Source organism: Daphnia magna, linkage group LG1 (assembly GCF_020631705.1).
Source record: "Daphnia magna isolate NIES linkage group LG1, ASM2063170v1.1, whole genome shotgun sequence".
Classification (NCBI taxonomy): domain Eukaryota; kingdom Metazoa; phylum Arthropoda; class Branchiopoda; order Diplostraca; family Daphniidae; genus Daphnia; species Daphnia magna.
The window spans coordinates 4,238,664-4,256,968 of record NC_059182.1 but is presented as its reverse complement, the minus strand read 5'-3'; the positions used below and the strand labels follow the sequence as shown (position 1 = coordinate 4,256,968).

Here is an 18,305-nt window from a genome sequence, read left to right as displayed (position 1 = left end):
TACATCAGTATAATCAAGGCCAGACTATAGAGATTAAGAAGGGTCTTCATGCGCAAATGAGTCGCTTTGGTGATCAGTCGGCTGCATGAATGTAGCAAATGCACCGCGCTTGGCCTAATTCTTGTTCCTGGAGTTTTCTGTCATTAAAACAGCGAAAGTTAAGCCTTTTTCAACTTTAATTGAATACACAATTAATGGGAATGGCGGAACATTCATCCACAAGCTCCATTTGCGACGAAGACGATTCCACAAAGAGTCAGCAAAATGACCTTAAAACACAGCAAGGGGAAAGCTTCAACTACGACGACATTTTGGAACATGTAGGGCAGTTAGGACAATATCAACTACGTACATTTTTATGGCTCTGCGTACCCGCGTTTTTCCCGGGTATGGTGGTGATGTCTTACACGTTCACGGGCGCTGTTCCTGATTATAGGTGAATAATTCGTTAAACGTTTATTGTTTGTTTGAAGCTGTAAATGTATAACTCTTGCACAGGTGTTTTGTAGAGGGCTGCGATGCTGACTATAGCGTTTCGTCTGAGTCCAATCACTTCTTCACGCCTTGGCTAAACAATACAATTCCCTGGAAAGAAGACAATACCCCGGATCAATGCAATCGTTACAATTATACTTGGACAAACTTAGAAGAATGCCAGCAACCTGACGCCCCGACTGACCCAACAATGATTGTAGGATGTGACCATTGGATTTATGATACATCATTATTCCAATCAACCATCGTCACGGAGGTTTGTTTATCATATACTCCTGCAGAATTGCTTTTTTTTTTTAAATGTAAGAATCATTATTTTACAGTTTGATTTGACCTGCGAAAACGAATGGAAAGAAACCCTGGCCAGCTCAGTTTACATGTTTGGAATGCTAATTGGTGCAGCAACACTTGGCAACATAGCCGATAGGTATACCTAATTTTCTTATACAGAATTCAAGTCAGTAGGTGTATAGGTATCCAACCTGTTTAAGGTTATCCTAATTGAAGTAATATTGTTGTTTAGAATTGGCCGCAAGTTGGCCTTTTCTGTGAACGTTGTGCTTCTTGCCACTCTAACCACTGGTTTGGCATTTTCTCCGAATTTCATTACATTCTGCGTGTTGCGATTTTTGTGCGGCGTCACCGCCATCGGCCATTTTCTTATACTTTTCGTATGGGGTAAGTTGTTTGGTAACTTTGAAACTATTCACTACTGAAAAAACGATGAATTTATTACTCTTCTTTCCAATTAAAAACGTTTCCCGGTAACGAGTTAGGTGTGGAAGCTGTTGGCAAGAAATACCGTGTGATGTGCGGTTTCATATACCAGTGCGTTTTTACCGTCGGATGCGCAGTCCTTGGTTTGGTGGCTTTTTACATCCGCGATTGGAAAAATCTGCAACTCGTCATCAGTGTTCCAATGTTTGCCCTCGTCTCCCTTTATTGGTAAGAACTCCGATTGTACGTGTTTTACATCAAGTTGTTGCTGATCTATGCATGATTCTCTGAAATGAAAAGGGTCGTCCCGGAATCGATCCGTTGGCTAATCGCGAAGAAACGTTACTCAGAAGCCCGTCTCCTCATCCTTCAGGCGGCGAAAATGAATAAGAAAAACGTGCCAGATCACTTGATCTTTGTTGAAAAAGAAAAAAGCGACGATGTACACACCAAAATCCTTAAACATCTTATATATTAAGTCTGCAAATGTCCATTGAGTCAAACAAAACATTAAGATTTTTATAACAGCAAAATTACGACACAATCATGTCTACGAATATTTTAACAGACAGGTGGCCGCGATCACGAAGGGGAACCAGTTTCCAGCAGCGTTTCAAAGGGAGAGAGCATTCAAGATGTATTTCATTCCAAAGTTCTATTGAAGAGATTTGCGATCATGTTCTTGGCTTGGTAAGTATCAAGTTTGTACATCAAGTATATACTATTAGCATCCCAGAACAACGATTTAATTGTGATGGAAAAACCTAAAGGATTGCTGCCGTGATGGGGTATTACGGGATCACATTTGCAGCGACGAACTTATCTGATGACTTCTTCCTCAATTATGAACTAGCAATGCAAGTATCCAATTCGTCTATAGCTCACTGATTTCTTATCATTTCAATTGATTACCCACAGGGCTGTGGAAATCCCAGCCTATATTAGCGGTATCTTTCTCGTGGACAAACTTGGGCGAAGACCTACCCTCAGCGGCGGTTTGATTGCCAGTGGCGTAGCTTGTCTGATAACAGGCCTTGTTCCTGAAGGTATGAATTAGATATATTATTTTGCTTAAAAGGGCAAAGAGAAGCATGAATAGCTGCTTGATTGTGATAAAGATCCTCCGGCAATCAGGATCACTTTCTCCATGCTCGGAAAACTGTTCATATCGTGCGTGATGGCAACGGTCTATTCCTATACGTCAGATCTGTTCCCTACATCAGCTAGAAGTGCTGCAGTAGGACTCTGTTCGACCTTTGGCCGTGTTGGTGGGATATTAGCACCTATTATAGCTACCGCTGTAAGCAAATTACGTAAAATATTACGTTACTGGAGATTACCTGAATTTACGGCTTATACACAGGGAAGGAAAATTGATCCAGCATTGCCTTTCATAGTATTTGCTGGTGTCAACCTGAGTGTAGGACTCCTTTGTCTTCTTTTACCTGAAACTAACAAGACAACTCTACCGGACACAGTTGAAGAAGCCGAGGAAATGGAAAAGTAAGCGAGTTCCTTAGTTAGTTCTATTTATTAATTTTTTTATTTACTTCTATTTGTGATATGTTATTTTATGCACATGTTGTCTTTTATACGAATGCTAGGTATACCTTATCATGTTTGCGGCGGAGCAAGAATCGAATGGAAGAACCAAAAGGAACAATCGATGATTCAGTGTCGATGTAGACTATTTTTGTCAATATTTTGATCATTAACACTTTGAGGGTTCTTTAATCAACTAGTATATTTAAAATCTTAGCATATATGGAATACAAATTTAACATCTCCAGTGGCGCAGTTGGTTAGCGCATGGTACTTATAAGACAGTAACTGATTGTGCTGATCGATAATGCAAAGGAAAAAGGAGTAATGCCGAGGTCGCGAGTTCGAGCCTCGCCTGGAGAACTTTTGGTCTTTATCCACTGTGACATTCTCAATAATTTAACGTGTTCTATTGCACACAAGTTTTCTAACAAAATAGGTCAATAGGAGTTCGATCGAGCTATTACAACCTTATTAATACCTTTAACGAGTACACAACAGTTTAAAGACTGGAAGGCTTCACCGTGATTGGGAATGCTTAAGAAAATGTGAAAAAGTCTTGTAAAGAGTTGGGATTCTAAATGCACGCTACAATATGTGTTTCGTAGATCCGTGGGATTTTATGATTAAGTAAGTCTTTGAAGCCTCCTAAGCCGGGAATTGAGAGTTCTAGTCCTGCCAGTGGTACAAACATGTAGTTGAATATTATAATGCAGAATACATCTTCAAAATTGTTGCTTGGTGATGGGTATTTATCACGTAAACAGGTTCATGTTTTCAAAATTTAAATGCAGATTATTAATTTGCATGCCTCTGTGGCCTAATGGATAAGGCACCGGCCTCCTAAGCCGGGGATTGCGGGTTCGAGTCCCGCTAGAGGTAAAGGCAATGGATAGTTAATGGCATTACGTCTATAATTGTTTGTCTCAAAGCCGAAAGGTTGATAAAAATAATTTACATCTTAACTGCGATGTGGGCGAACACTCTGTGAATGATTGTGTCACGAAAATCGAATATCTGTTAATACCTGTACTGAATGGGAATTAACACTTTGAGAGTTCTTTAATCTACTAGTATATTTAAAATCTTAATATATACGGAATACAAAACAATTATCTTCAGTGGCGCAGTTGGTTAGCGCATGGTACTTATAAGACAGTAACTGATTGTGCTGATCGATAATGCAAAGGTAAAAGAAGTAATGCCGAGGTCGCGAGTTCGAGCCTCGCCTGGAGAATTATTGGTTTTATTCACTAAGACTTTCCTAATAATTTAACTTGTTCTATTGCACACAAGTTTTATAACAAAATAGGTCAATAGGAGTTCGATCGAGCTATTACAACCTTATTAACACCTTTAACGAGTACAATATGTGTTTCATAGATCCGTGTGATATAATGATTAGGTAAGCCTTTGTAGCCTCCTAAGCCGGGAATTATGAGTTCTAGTCCTGCCAGTGGTACAAACATGTAGTTGAATATTATAATGCAGAAAACATCTTCGAAATTGTTGCTTGGTGATGGGTAGTTATCACGTAAACAATTTCATGTTTTCAAAATTTAAATGCAGATTATCAGTTTGCAAGCCTCTGTGGCCTAATGGATAAGGCACCGGCCTCCTAAGCCGGGGATTGCGGTTTCGAGTCCCGCCTGAGGTAAAGGAAATGAATAATTAATGGCATTGCGTCTATAAATGTTTGTCTCGAAGCAGAAACGTTGATAGAAATAGTTTAGATTTTAACTGCGATGTGGACGAACACTCTATGAATGATTGGGTCACGAAAATCAAAAATCTGTTAATACCTGTACTGAATGGGAATTAACACTTTGATGGTTCTTTAATCTACTAGTAGAGGAGAGTGGGGTCAATTGAGACACAGGGCAATTGAAACAAAAATTGTTTCTCTCGCCGTATACGAGGGATTTTCTTGAAAAAAATTAGGGTTAATAGAATGAGGGGGTTTACAAGTTTAGAAAAATTTACGAGTTTTTTTATTAAAAACTTTTTAAAATATCTCGAAAAAACTGTTTTTTGTTCTCCGTCTGTTAAATTTGCGTTTTCAATTGTTTTGTTTTAACCCCTAAAACGCTACGTTTTAGTAATAAAATTAGTTTCAGATGATTTGCAATTCATTTTTCTACAATTTAATGTCATTTAATTTTTCCCTGCACTCTTAAATAATTTTGAATAATTAAATGTAACGATGACCCTATTGCAGGGCAATTGAAACACTTTATTTATATTCCCTGTCTGCGAGTGGTTGCATTTTTTTGCAAGTATTTGACGTAATTCATTTAAACAAATGTAAATCATCATATTAACACAACTATAATACTTGTATTCGCTGTTTGGGATTTATTTAAAAAAGCATGTTGCTTAATGTTTTTTTTTAAATTTAATTATTTAAATATTTTAAACTAAATTACGATATAATTTAAGCATATTTTAAAAATCTGTAAATCGCATTGTACCTATTGGTAAAATTTGATCACACTAGCAGTTGTGGCTGCTGAGATATCGTGATTTTCATTTTATGTGGGTATAAAGAAGCTTCCTTATGGGAAAACCCGCGTTGCAATTGCGTTGACACACCGTTTCAATTGCCCTGCTACCATGGCAATTAAAACACTCGAAGCAACCTCAGTTTTTTACAATTTACTACTATTAAAATTAATCTTTTCTCATTTGAAAAAATACAGTTTAGTAGCTGAGATAATAGGCTACAATTCTATATAATTTTTATATTAAATTATTCAGTTTTTTCTTCAAGAAATACAAAAAACCAAAAAGTGTATCAATTGCCCCCACTCTCCCCTATATTTAAATTATTAGTATGTATGGAATACAAAGTAAATATCTCCAGTGGCGCAGTTGGTTAGCGCATGGTACTTATAAGACAGTAACTGATTGTGCTGATAGATAATGCAAAGGAAAAAGAAGTAATGCCGAGGTCGCGAGTTCGAGCCTCGCCTGGAGAACTTTTGGTCTTTATCCACTATGACTTTCCAAATAATTTAACTTGTTCTATTGCACACAAGTTTTATTAACAAAATAGGTCAATACGAGTTCGATCGAGCTATTACACACTTATTAACACCTTTAACGAGTATGGCACAACAGTTTAAAGACTGGAAGGCTTCACTGTGATTGGGAATGCTTAAGAAAATGTGAAAAAGTCTTGCCAAGAGTTGGGATTCTAAATGCACGCTACAATATGTGTTTCATAGATCCGTGGGATTTTATGATTAGGTAAGCTTTTGTAGCCTCCTAAGCCGGGAATTATGAGTTCTAGTCCTGCCAGGGGTACAAACATGTAGTTGAATATTATAATGCAGAATACATCTTCGAAATTGTTGCTTGGTGATGGGTAGTTATCACGTAAACAATTTCATGTTTTCAAAATTTAAATGCAGATTATCAGTTTGCAAGCCTCTGTGGCCTAATGGATAAGGCACCGGCCTCCTAAGCCGGGGATTGCGGGTTCGAGTCCCGCTAGAGGTAAAGGCATTGGATAGTTAATGGCATTACGTCTATAATTGTTTGTCTCAATGCCGAAAAGTTGATAGAAATAATGTATATCTTATCTGCGATGTGGGCGAACACTCTGTGAATAATTGGGTCACGAAAATCAAAATCTGTTAATACCTGTACTGAATGGGAATTAACACTTTGAGAGTTCTTTAATCTACTAGTATATTTAAAATATTAGTAGATATGGAATACAAAACTAATATTTCCAGTGGCGCAGTTGGTTAGCGCATGGTACTTATAAGACAGTAACTGGTTGTGCTGATCGATAATGCAAAGGTAAAAGAAGTAATGCCGAGGTCGCGAGTTCGAGCCTCGCCTGGAGAAGTTTTGGTCTTTATCCACTGTGACATTCTCAATAATTTAACGTGTTCTATTGCACACAAGTTTTCTAACAAAATAGGTCAATAGGAGTTCGATCGAGCTATTACACACTTATTAACACCTTTAACGAGTACAATATGTGTTTCATAGATCCGTGTGATATAATGATTAGGTAAGCCTTTGTAGCCTCCTAAGCCGGGAATTATGAGTTCTAGTCCTGCCAGTGGTACAAACATGTAGTTGAATATTATAATGCAGAATACATCTTCGAAATTGTTGCTTGGTGATGGGTAGTTATCACGTAAACAAATTCATGTTTTCAAAATTTAAATGCAGATTATCAGTTTGCAAGCCTCTGTGGCCTAATGGATAAGGCACCGGCCTCCTAAGCCGGGGATTGCGGGTTCGAGTCCCGCCAGAGGTAAAGGAAATGAATAGTTAATGGCATTACGTCTATAATTGTTTGTCTCAAAGCCGAAAGGTTGATAGAAATAATTTATATCTGAACTGCGATGTGGTCGAACATTCTGTGAATGATTGGGTCACGATCATCAAAATCTGTTAATACTTGTACTGAATGGGAATTAACACTTTGAGAGTTCTTTAATCTACTAGTATATTTAAAATATTAGTATATATGGAATACAAAACAAATATAACCAACAAATATCTCCAGTGGCGCAGTTGGTTAGCGCATGGTACTTATAAGACAGTAACTGATTGTGCTGATCGATAATGCAAAGGTAAAAGAAGTAATGCCGAGGTCGCGAGTTCGAGCCTCGCCTGGAGAAGTTTTGGTCTTTATCCATTGTGACATTCTCAATAATTTAACGTGTTCTATTGCACACAAGTTTTCTAACAAAATAGGTCAATAGGAGTTCGATCGAGTTATTACAACCTTATTAACACCTTTAACGAGTACACAACAGTTTAAAGACTGGAAGGCTTCACCGTGATTGGGAATGCTTAAGAAAATGTGAAAAAGTCTTGCAAAGAGTTGGGATTCTAAATGCACGCTACAATATGTGTTTCGTAGATCCGTGGGATTTTATGATTAAGTAAGTCTTTGTAGCCTCCTAAGCCGGGAATTAAGAGTTCTAGTCCTGCCAGTGGTACAAACATGTAGTTGAATATTATAATGCAGAATACATCTTTAAAATTGTTGCTTGGTGATGGGTAGTTATCACGTAAACAATTTCATGTTTTAAAAAGTTAAATGCAAATTATTAACTCGCAAGCCTCTGTGGCCTAATGGATAAGGCACCGGCCTCCTAAGCCGGGGATTGCGGGTTCGAGTCCCGCCAGAGGTAAAGGAAATGAATAATTAATGGCATTGCATCTAAAAATGTTTGTCTCGAAGCAGAAAGGTTGATAGAGATTATTTAGATTTTAACTGCGATGTGGGCGAACACTCTATGAATGATTGGGTCACGAAAATCAAAAATCTGTTAATACCTGTACTGAATGGGAATTAACACTTAGAGGGTTCTGTAATCTACTAGTATATTGTCACACTTGACTTTAAAGGGATGTATTGTAACTCAAAACAAGTGAAATACATGCGAGAAAAAGAATAACACTCTTTTACTTAGTAGCTACGGGTCTAGCGGAATAAGAACTAATGAGGGAGAGAAAATAGTGGGTTTTATACTAGCCTTGAAAATACGCCCCTCCCCTAAGGTTACATGAACTTAACGTACTTTCTTAATCTATTTTTAAAATTTCTGCTTAATAAAGAGTAATGCCCGATGACATTACAACGAATTTCCATATTCGTAATTACAGCGTCAGCTGTAGCTTCTCTAGGAAGAGATAAGCATTTCTGCTATTGTCCCTCCGCGACAATATTTAAAATCTTAGTATATATGGAATACAAGATAAATATCTCCAGTGGCGCAGTTGGTTAGCGCATGGTACTTATAAGACAGTAAATGATTGCGCTGATAAATAATGCAAAGGAAAAAGAAGTAATGCCGAGGTCGCGAGTTCGAGCCTCGCCTGGAGAATTATTGGTTTTATCCACTATATGACTTTCCCAATAATTTAACTTGTTCTATTGCACACAAGTTTTATAACAAAATACGTCAATAGGAGATCGATCGATCTATTACACACTTATTAACACCTTTAACGAGTATGGCAGAACAGTGTAAAGACTAGAAGGCTTCGCTGTGATTGGGAATGCTTAAGAAAATGTGAAAAAGTCTTGCAGAAAGTTGGGATTCTAGCTCACGGTACAATATGTGTTTCATAGATCCGTGTGATTTAATGATTAGGTAAGCCTTTGTAGCCTCCTAAAGTCCTAAGCCGGGAATTATGTGTTCTAGTCCCACCAGTGGTACAAACATGTAGTAGAATATTATAATGCGGAATACATCTTCGAAATTGTTTCTTGTTGATGGGTAATACAAATTCGTCTGCAAGAAAGTTTGTTCACGATCTAGTCTTGGATTTTGTCATACTTTACACATAAAATCCTATGAAAGGTATGCCATTTTTCCCACGGCCATGGAACATGGTTTGACTCTTGTTCAACAAACCTGTTGTCAGATTCAGCGTCAGTGAAACAGTCTGATTTCACTGCGATACACGAAAAACAGCTAGTGCTATGCAAGTGTTACATACATTTGTTTATTCTTGAAAATAGGTGGGCTGGATACATGGGTATACAATAAAATAAGTTCCGTGTCTAAAGTAAAACGATCTGTTATATCATATGACTTTGTAGCGATCACTGAATAGTGAACATGTCTGGTTGTGTTGAACGTTTGATTTCCATCTTACGGGGTTGTCAATACAATATATGATTCAAAAATCGGCATAAAATTATTTTTTATTTAAATTATATTTAATGTAATTTATTACTTATCCATATCCTATTTTATTACATTTCATTAAAATATAATGCATTTTCGTATTAAACTCTATTATTCCGTTTGGCAACATATGCAAGTGATCCGGCCTGGCCCTTTGCCTTGAGCTTTGCACGTGTTTCTTCCCTCCCTCCATCCGTCATCTATTTAATGTGTGGTGTGCGCGGTTAATTGCCAGTTGGAAGTCGGAAAGCTCCAGCTATCAACGTTGCGATTGTGTGTTTGAAGGAATCGTAATTCGTAAGTTCTATTGGAAAGTTTGGTACATTATGAAACATGCTCTATAAACTTGAAAATTATATTATGGTCATGGTATGGAGTGTTTAATTTGGCTTAATTCCATGTAGTGGCGAGCAAATGTTTCTGTACGCAAGATTGCGTGGCGAAGCCAACCAAATGTCAGATGTGCATGATTCACGTGAGCTGTATGATTGATGCAAATTTATTGTATCACAGAGATTGATTTTTTAATTTTGGTTTACCTTTTCAGATAAAATTTGATAACTTGAGCCTGAGTATGTACCTTCAGGATCATGTCTTGGGTTGAAGTAAGAGTTGCTTCTCTTGTGTTTCATATTGCTGTGCTGCACTGTAAAATTTGCTATGGCGGTGAGGCAATTGCTGCTGGTCGTTCCATTCAAGGTGTGTATGTGTTGCACGTTAAAATTTGTTTAAGTTGCATGATGCTAATTTTCTTTAATTAGTTCAATGATTTTTGGTTTGATTAGAGGCTCTTTGTGGTTAATGATAGCTGATATTTTCTCATTCGATGGGGATAAATTTTATTCCCCTATTGTCATTTATGCAGTGATCAATAGTGATTTTGGATATTTATGTCCTTTTGATTCATTATCGGTTGTCTGTTCATTGATTTTCATAGTTCATCTGTAGTGGTGTTTCTTTGACTGCTGAGTTTTTCTCAGGTAGGCCTATTTCATGTTTTTAGCTGCTGTGGATCTCTACTCTTTGTGTTCTTTCACAGGTGTTAGAGATGGCCATGCATTCTGGTTGTTGGATGCAGGTATTTGGGCTGTGAGATGGGTTTTGGTTGGTGCTGATATAGGAACCTTTCGTTTAAGATTGTTTTGAAGGAGACAAGTATGGTTATTCCAGAGTTTCATTGGCGGGGCTGGCGCTGTTGTCGACGCTGTTTGTCGGTAGGTTTACATTATGTCGTTGAGTTCTGAGCTTATCCCTGTTGAATTTTCACGTTGCTTCCATGGCTTCCGAAAATCTCGCATTTGGGAGTCACATACGGGGTGCACTGTTTGCTATAGGTAATCCCGTGGATGTCTAAAACTGGGCCTGGCTCTTGTTGTAGGGCTATTAATAACACAGATTGTACGTTCACGTACGATTGAGTTTTATTTAACTGCAAAACTCAATTCATACTAGTCTGTCGAAAGCCAAGTAAATTGCTTCGCGTTTGAGGGGATTCGAATGTTTACATATTAACTTTTGTCATGTCGTTTGCTTTCAATTTACTGTTATCTGTTTCATTAGGGGTAACTTGGCTGTTTGTAAAGTCAATAGTCGTTGGGATTACAAATAAGTTGGTTTTCGCTTGGTATGGTCGTTGGGGTGTTATAAATTCATGGGTGAGATAAATAATCTTCTGCGTCCTTTGCTTTACCGTTTCTAGATGCTTGTGACACTGTGGTGATAAGATTCGAAGGTGTTGTCTATGTCAGGTGAGTTCTTTTTTATTTCATGTTCAGTTCATCTTTAGTTCACATGGAAATGCATTTTAAGATCATTCTCTCCAGTTCTGAGCTGATTATGATTGGCGCAAGCTATGCCAGGGATGGAATGCTGCATATACTTGTTAGGGTGGGTAAAATGTTTTAAGTGTTTAGTATTCTCGCGAAGAATGGTGTTTCGTTTTTATAGTTTGTTTTGAGACAAAAATTTTTTTTTTCGAATTTTCGAGATAGGGAAAATGGGGGAAAATAAAACATTTTATGAACGTAGGTTACCCAACCACTAAAAATATGAAATAATTCACACGATATGCTGAATTTTTGTGCATAATTTACATGTGCATACCAAAGTGATACCGTGCATGATTTAATTAAAAATTACAGTATGTGAAGCATTGGATCAGTAGGGAAACCCAAAATTATTATCTTAGCGGACTCAGCGCCACTATGCGGTACCTCACGCGCATCGCTACAGAGGGATATAAGCGTTAGCGATCTTCCACTTCGTTGTCTATGGTCACATAGAGCTTGATCACATAACAAGTATAAATGCGCAGCAGCGCCATCTCGTTTTACAATTTATTAAAAAAAATACAAGCTTAAAAAACTTGCTCATTTTTTATTGCGAGAACTGCATTGATATGAACTTTTTGATTCTAATTCTAATACTACTAATTATAGAGCGGTACATATCCAGTTTATGTCAATGCAAAAAGTCCGTGAACAAAACAATAAAACTAACATTAAATAAATTCTTCATTAAGCATACTTCTACGTGAAAGTTTCCGAGTAAATTCAAGAATGGAGATCCAACTCTAGCAGAATATTGAAAGTCAATAGCACTTCTTTTAAGACTTGAAGGTTTATTTCAACAACAACAAATTTTCAGTTACAAACTCTGAATATCCAGATTCATTGAGAAATGAATACTTCCTGTTTAAGCTTTTCAATTAACATCAATTTCCCGATAGGGATTCTATCAAACCTCGCATTTCCCAACCCCCTTCAAGGCCGGGCTTTGTGCGTCGCCTGGCAACGGACTGGTTTTTCCACAGGCCGTGTGAGGTTGTCAACATGGTCTCACTACATATGTATTAAGGTCACACTTATTGCACCTCACACAGCGTTGCCAAACTATATCAATTTTTGATTTATTATTTTTTTTTCCCCATTTTTTTTTAGTCTGCTTCGAGTCGCGACTTTCCTTATTGCTCTAGAACGAGCAATATGTTTTCTTTTCGTTAACATTAACATTAGGCAACTAAAAAAATATTACTTTTAATATTTAATATTCAGGATTAAATTTTTTTATTTTTTACAGGTCATGCAAAACCATTCGTCAGCCACATTTACAGGACAATCATTAACGCACATTTTGTGGTACCATTTGTTGTAACCCTTTTTATCACATCCGATGAACTCCAAGCATTTTTTCTCTCACCCTTTTCTGCGAGAGGTACAAAACAGATTTTCTGTTTCGACAGTCTCGTGAGATCTCGTGGCACGACTTTGAATGGATGGAAATGGAGTCATGCATGCCAAATTTTATTTCCCTAACTTGTAAAATGATGAAACACCACACGAAAAATGAGTTCCGTCTCCCTTTTTACTACCCAAAAACCGCTTCCGTGTTTAACACAGAGTTTACGGGGAAACGGCTTTAGCGAAAATCACTGCCGTTAGTTATCTTTAATCCCCTCCTCTTCCGTTTTTGTCTTATGTTAAAGAGCTAATTCTCTTCTACAAACCCAGTAAAAGATTTTTGGAAGGGGGAATTAGTTTTAAAGTTATTAGATTTTATATACAGCCCATATTTCCTGAAATTTTCTAAATATTGGTCTTATAGTTTTTCATTTACATATTAAAAACCATAAATGAAGTTGGTGCGCTAACAGTTTCGTTAATTTTTTAAACGGCTAGTCTAAAGAGAAAACCAATGACTAAATCGAAATCAGCGTTCAATTTCGATTATACCGTCTGATTTTTGGAGAATTTCAAGAGATGTCATTTTTGGCCGAATTTGACAAAAGTGGAAAGGCTATACCCTTCCCACTTTTTCATTTTTGACCAAATTTCAAATTTGGCTTAAAATACATGATTTAGATTCAGAATTGAATGAAAATCACGGAAATCAGGTTTATTTTTCTATTGGTCTTATAGTTTTTCATTTACATGTTAAAAACCATAAATGAAGTTGGTGCGCTAACAGTTTCGTTAATTTTTTAAACGGCTAGTCTAAAGAGAAAACCAGTGACTAAATCGAAATCAGCGTTCAATTTCGATTATACCGTCTGATTTCTGGAGAATTTCAAGAGATGTCATTTTTGGCCGATTTTGACAAAAGTGGAAAGGCCATACCCTTCCCACTTTTTCATTTTTGACCAAATTTCAAATTTGGCTTAAAATACATGATTTAGATTCAGAATTGAATGAAAATCACGGAAATCAGGTTTATTTTTCTATTGGTCTTATAGTTTTTCATTTACATGTTAAAAACCATAAATGAAGTTGGTGCGCTAATAGTTTCGTTAATTTTTTAAACGGCTAGTCTAAAGAGAAAACCCAATGACTAAATCGAAATCAGCGTTCAATTTCGATTATACCGTCTGATTTCTGGAGAATTTCAAGAGATGTCATTTTTGGCCGATTTTGACAAAAGTGGAAAGGCTATACCCTTCCCACTTTTTCATTTTTGACCAAATTTCAAATTTGGCTTAAAATACATGATTTAGATTCAGAATTGAATGAAAATCACGGAAATCAGGTTTATTTTTCTATTGGTCTTATAGTTTTTCATTTACATGTTAAAAACCATAAATGAAGTTGGTGCGCTAACAGTTTCGTTAATTTTTTAAACGGCTAGTCTAAAGAGAAAACCAGTGACTAAATCGAAATCAGCGTTCAATTTCGATTATACCGTCTGATTTCTGGAGAATTTCAAGAGATGTCATTTTTGGCCGATTTTGACAAAAGTGGAAAGGCTATACCCTTCCCACTTTTTCATTTTTGACCAAATTTCAAATTTGGCTTAAAATACATGATTTAGATTCAGAATTGAATGAAAATCACGGAAATCAGGTTTATTTTTCTATTGGTCTTATAGTTTTTCATTTACATGTTAAAAACCATAAATGAAGTTGGTGCGCTAACAGTTTCGTTAATTTTTTAAACGGCTAGTCTAAAGAGAAAACCAGTGACTAAATCGAAATCAGCGTTCAATTTCGATTATACCGTCTGATTTCTGGAGAATTTCAAGAGATGTCATTTTTGGCCGATTTTGACAAAAGTGGAAAGGCTATACCCTTCCCACTTTTTCATTTTTGACCAAATTTCAAATTTGGCTTAAAATACATGATTTAGATTCAGAATTGAATGAAAATCACGGAAATCAGGTTTATTTTTCTATTGGTCTTATAGTTTTTCATTTACATGTTAAAAACCATAAATGAAGTTGGTGCGCTAACAGTTTCGTTAATTTTTTAAACGGCTAGTCTAAAGAGAAAACCAGTGACTAAATCGAAATCAGCGTTCAATTTCGATTATACCGTCTGATTTCTGGAGAATTTCAAGAGATGTCATTTTTGGCCGATTTTGACAAAAGTGGAAAGGCTATACCCTTCCCACTTTTTCATTTTTGACCAAATTTCAAATTTGGCTTAAAATACATGATTTAGATTCAGAATTGAATGAAAATCACGGAAATCAGGTTTATTTTTCTATTGGTCTTATAGTTTTTCATTTACATGTTAAAAACCATAAATGAAGTTGGTGCGCTAACAGTTTCGTTAATTTTTTAAACGGCTAGTCTAAAGAGAAAACCAGTGACTAAATCGAAATCAGCGTTCAATTTCGATTATACCGTCTGATTTCTGGAGAATTTCAAGAGATGTCATTTTTGGCCGATTTTGACAAAAGTGGAAAGGCTATACCCTTCCCACTTTTTCATTTTTGACCAAATTTCAAATTTGGCTTAAAATACATGATTTAGATTCAGAATTGAATGAAAATCACGGAAATCAGGTTTATTTTTCTATTGGTCTTATAGTTTTTCATTTACATGTTAAAAACCATAAATGAAGTTGGTGCGCTAACAGTTTCGTTAATTTTTTAAACGGCTAGTCTAAAGAGAAAACCAGTGACTAAATCGAAATCAGCGTTCAATTTCGATTATACCGTCTGATTTCTGGAGAATTTCAAGAGATGTCATTTTTGGCCGATTTTGACAAAAGTGGAAAGGCTATACCCTTCCCACTTTTTCATTTTTGACCAAATTTCAAATTTGGCTTAAAATACATGATTTAGATTCAGAATTGAATGAAAATCACGGAAATCAGGTTTATTTTTCTATTGGTCTTATAGTTTTTCATTTACATGTTAAAAACCATAAATGAAGTTGGTGCGCTAACAGTTTCGTTAATTTTTTAAACGGCTAGTCTGAAGAGAAAACCAATGACTAAATCGAAATCAGCGTTCAATTTCGATTATACCGTCTGATTTCTGGAGAATTTCAAGAGATGTCATTTTTGGCCGATTTTGACAAAAGTGGAAAGGCTATACCCTTCCCACTTTTTCATTTTTGACCAAATTTCAAATTTGGCTTAAAATACATGATTTAGATTCAGAATTGAATGAAAATCACGGAAATCAGGTTTATTTTTCTATTGGTTTTATAGTTTTTCATTTACATGTTAAAAACCATAAATGAAGTTGGTGCGCTAACAGTTTCGTTAATTTTTTAAACGGCTAGTCTAAAGAGAAAACCAGTGACTAAATCGAAATCAGCGTTCAATTTCGATTATACCGTCTGATTTCTGGAGAATTTCAAGAGATGTCATTTTTGGCCGATTTTGACAAAAGTGGAAAGGCTATACCCTTCCCACTTTTTCATTTTTGACCAAATTTCAAATTTGGCTTAAAATACATGATTTAGATTCAGAATTGAATGAAAATCACGGAAATCAGGTTTATTTTTCTATTGGTCTTATAGTTTTTCATTTACATGTTAAAAACCATAAATGAAGTTGGTGCGCTAACAGTTTCGTTAATTTTTTAAACGGCTAGTCTGAAGAGAAAACCAATGACTAAATCGAAATCAGCGTTCAATTTCGATTATACCGTCTGATTTCTGGAGAATTTCAAGAGATGTCATTTTTGGCCGATTTTGACAAAAGTGGAAAGGCTATACCCTTCCCACTTTTTCATTTTTGACCAAATTTCAAATTTGGCTTAAAATACATGATTTAGATTCAGAATTGAATGAAAATCACGGAAATCAGGTTTATTTTTCTATTGGTCTTATAGTTTTTCATTTACATGTTAAAAACCATAAATGAAGTTGGTGCGCTAACAGTTTCGTTAATTTTTTAAACGGCTAGTCTAAAGAGAAAACCAATGACTAAATCGAAATCAGCGTTCAATTTCGATTATACCGTCTGATTTCTGGAGAATTTCAAGAGATGTCATTTTTGGCCGATTTTGACAAAAGTGGAAAGGCTATACCCTTCCCACTTTTTCATTTTTGACCAAATTTCAAATTTGGCTTAAAATACATGATTTATATTCAGAATTGAATGAAAATCACGGAAATCAGGTTTATTTTTCTATTGGTCTTATAGTTTTTCATTTACATGTTAAAAACCATAAATGAAGTTGGTGCGCTAACAGTTTCGTTAATTTTTTAAACGGCTAGTCTAAAGAGAAAACCAATGACTAAATCGAAATCAGCGTTCAATTTCGATTATACCGTCTGATTTCTGGAGAATTTCAAGAGATGTCATTTTTGGCCGATTTTGACAAAAGTGGAAAGGCTATACCCTTCCCACTTTTTCATTTTTGACCAAATTTCAAATTTGGCTTAAAATACATGATTTAGATTCAGAATTGAATGAAAATCACGGAAATCAGGTTTATTTTTCTATTGGTCTTATAGTTTTTCATTTACATGTTAAAAACCATAAATGAAGTTGGTGCGCTAACAGTTTCGTTAATTTTTTAAACGGCTAGTCTAAAGAGAAAACCAATGACTAAATCGAAATCAGCGTTCAATTTCGATTATACCGTCTGATTTCTGGAGAATTTCAAGAGATGTCATTTTTGGCCGATTTTGACAAAAGTGGAAAGGCTATACCCTTCCCACTTTTTCATTTTTGACCAAATTTCAAATTTGGCTTAAAATACATGATTTAGATTCAGAATTGAATGAAAATCACGGAAATCAGGTTTATTTTTCTATTGGTCTTATAGTTTTTCATTTACATGTTAAAAACCATAAATGAAGTTGGTGCGCTAACAGTTTCGTTAATTTTTTAAACGGCTAGTCTAAAGAGAAAACCAATGACTAAATCGAAATCAGCGTTCAATTTCGATTATACCGTCTGATTTCTGGAGAATTTCAAGAGATGTCATTTTTGGCCGATTTTGACAAAAGTGGAAAGGCTATACCCTTCCCACTTTTTCATTTTTGACCAAATTTCAAATTTGGCTTAAAATACATGATTTAGATTCAGAATTGAATGAAAATCACGGAAATCAGGTTTATTTTTCTATTGGTCTTATAGTTTTTCATTTACATGTTAAAAACCATAAATGAAGTTGGTGCGCTAACAGTTTCGTTAATTTTTTAAACGGCTAGTCTAAAGAGAAAACCAATGACTAAATCGAAATCAGCGTTCAATTTCGATTATACCGTCTGATTTCTGGAGAATTTCAAGAGATGTCATTTTTGGCCGATTTTGACAAAAGTGGAAAGGCTATACCCTTCCCACTTTTTCATTTTTGACCAAATTTCAAATTTGGCTTAAAATACATGATTTAGATTCAGAATTGAATGAAAATCACGGAAATCAGGTTTATTTTTCTATTGGTCTTATAGTTTTTCATTTACATGTTAAAAACCATAAATGAAGTTGGTGCGCTAACAGTTTCGTTAATTTTTTAAACGGCTAGTCTAAAGAGAAAACCAATGACTAAATCGAAATCAGCGTTCAATTTCGATTATACCGTCTGATTTCTGGAGAATTTCAAGAGATGTCATTTTTGGCCGATTTTGACAAAAGTGGAAAGGCTATACCCTTCCCACTTTTTCATTTTTGACCAAATTTCAAATTTGGCTTAAAATACATGATTT

General features: G+C 35.7%; 2 protein-coding genes and 11 non-coding genes across 29 annotated transcripts; all 13 read left to right on the top strand.

Annotated features, from left to right (window-relative positions):
* The first annotated feature begins 68 nt into the window (after nt 1-68).
* On the top strand, nt 69-3,001 carry LOC116919828 (organic cation transporter protein-like). 2 transcript variants are annotated; one of them, XM_045168567.1, is made up of 12 exons: nt 69-436; nt 499-751; nt 819-922; nt 1,019-1,173; nt 1,272-1,440; nt 1,513-1,654; nt 1,781-1,902; nt 1,983-2,069; nt 2,131-2,258; nt 2,331-2,512; nt 2,576-2,715; nt 2,817-3,001. In XM_045168567.1, exons 1-12 carry the CDS (start codon nt 195-197, stop codon nt 2,896-2,898), a joined length of 1,806 nt encoding a protein of 601 aa, XP_045024502.1. In that variant the 5' UTR covers nt 69-194; the 3' UTR covers nt 2,899-3,001. The 2 variants fall into 2 exon arrangements, with proteins under 2 accessions (XP_045024502.1, XP_045024503.1); XM_045168568.1 differs by lacking the exon at nt 2,817-3,001 and having other exon boundaries at nt 2,576-2,719.
* On the top strand, nt 2,996-3,117 carry Trnai-uau. Its single transcript has 2 exons — nt 2,996-3,033; nt 3,082-3,117. It is a non-coding gene; the product is annotated as a tRNA-Ile (tRNA).
* Nucleotides 3,118-3,563: 446 nt separating this feature from the next.
* Nucleotides 3,564-3,636, top strand: Trnar-ccu. Its single transcript has one exon. It is a non-coding gene; the product is annotated as a tRNA-Arg (tRNA).
* Nucleotides 3,637-3,869: 233 nt separating this feature from the next.
* Trnai-uau lies at nt 3,870-3,991 on the top strand. The gene is made up of 2 exons: nt 3,870-3,907; nt 3,956-3,991. It is a non-coding gene; the product is annotated as a tRNA-Ile (tRNA).
* Nucleotides 3,992-4,338: 347 nt separating this feature from the next.
* Nucleotides 4,339-4,411, top strand: Trnar-ccu. The gene has a single exon. It is a non-coding gene; the product is annotated as a tRNA-Arg (tRNA).
* Nucleotides 4,412-5,610: 1,199 nt separating this feature from the next.
* Trnai-uau lies at nt 5,611-5,732 on the top strand. The gene is made up of 2 exons: nt 5,611-5,648; nt 5,697-5,732. It is a non-coding gene; the product is annotated as a tRNA-Ile (tRNA).
* Nucleotides 5,733-6,182: 450 nt separating this feature from the next.
* Trnar-ccu lies at nt 6,183-6,255 on the top strand. Its single transcript has one exon. It is a non-coding gene; the product is annotated as a tRNA-Arg (tRNA).
* A 232-nt stretch (nt 6,256-6,487) lies between these two features.
* Nucleotides 6,488-6,609, top strand: Trnai-uau. Its single transcript has 2 exons — nt 6,488-6,525; nt 6,574-6,609. It is a non-coding gene; the product is annotated as a tRNA-Ile (tRNA).
* Nucleotides 6,610-6,957: 348 nt separating this feature from the next.
* On the top strand, nt 6,958-7,030 carry Trnar-ccu. The gene has a single exon. It is a non-coding gene; the product is annotated as a tRNA-Arg (tRNA).
* A 245-nt stretch (nt 7,031-7,275) lies between these two features.
* On the top strand, nt 7,276-7,397 carry Trnai-uau. Its single transcript has 2 exons — nt 7,276-7,313; nt 7,362-7,397. It is a non-coding gene; the product is annotated as a tRNA-Ile (tRNA).
* Nucleotides 7,398-7,843: 446 nt separating this feature from the next.
* Nucleotides 7,844-7,916, top strand: Trnar-ccu. Its single transcript has one exon. It is a non-coding gene; the product is annotated as a tRNA-Arg (tRNA).
* Nucleotides 7,917-8,490: 574 nt separating this feature from the next.
* On the top strand, nt 8,491-8,612 carry Trnai-uau. Its single transcript has 2 exons — nt 8,491-8,528; nt 8,577-8,612. It is a non-coding gene; the product is annotated as a tRNA-Ile (tRNA).
* A 949-nt stretch (nt 8,613-9,561) lies between these two features.
* LOC116935433 lies at nt 9,562-13,071 on the top strand. 16 transcript variants are annotated; one of them, XR_006645273.1, is made up of 9 exons: nt 9,562-9,719; nt 9,827-9,904; nt 9,970-10,121; nt 10,360-10,402; nt 10,462-10,636; nt 11,122-11,170; nt 11,232-12,278; nt 12,501-12,559; nt 12,636-13,071. XR_006645273.1 is itself a non-coding variant. In XM_045172089.1 (9 exons), exons 3-8 carry the CDS (start codon nt 10,083-10,085, stop codon nt 12,544-12,546), a joined length of 294 nt encoding a protein of 97 aa, XP_045028024.1. In that variant the 5' UTR covers nt 9,563-9,719; nt 9,827-9,904; nt 9,970-10,082; the 3' UTR covers nt 12,547-12,559; nt 12,636-13,071. The 16 variants fall into 16 exon arrangements, 7 of the variants coding, with proteins under 7 accessions (XP_045028016.1, XP_045028015.1, XP_045028013.1 ...); XM_045172089.1 differs by lacking the exon at nt 11,232-12,278 and having other exon boundaries at nt 9,563-9,719; nt 10,462-10,500; nt 10,559-10,636; XR_006645277.1 differs by having other exon boundaries at nt 10,462-10,500; nt 10,559-12,278.
* Nucleotides 13,072-18,305: the final 5,234 nt, after the last annotated feature.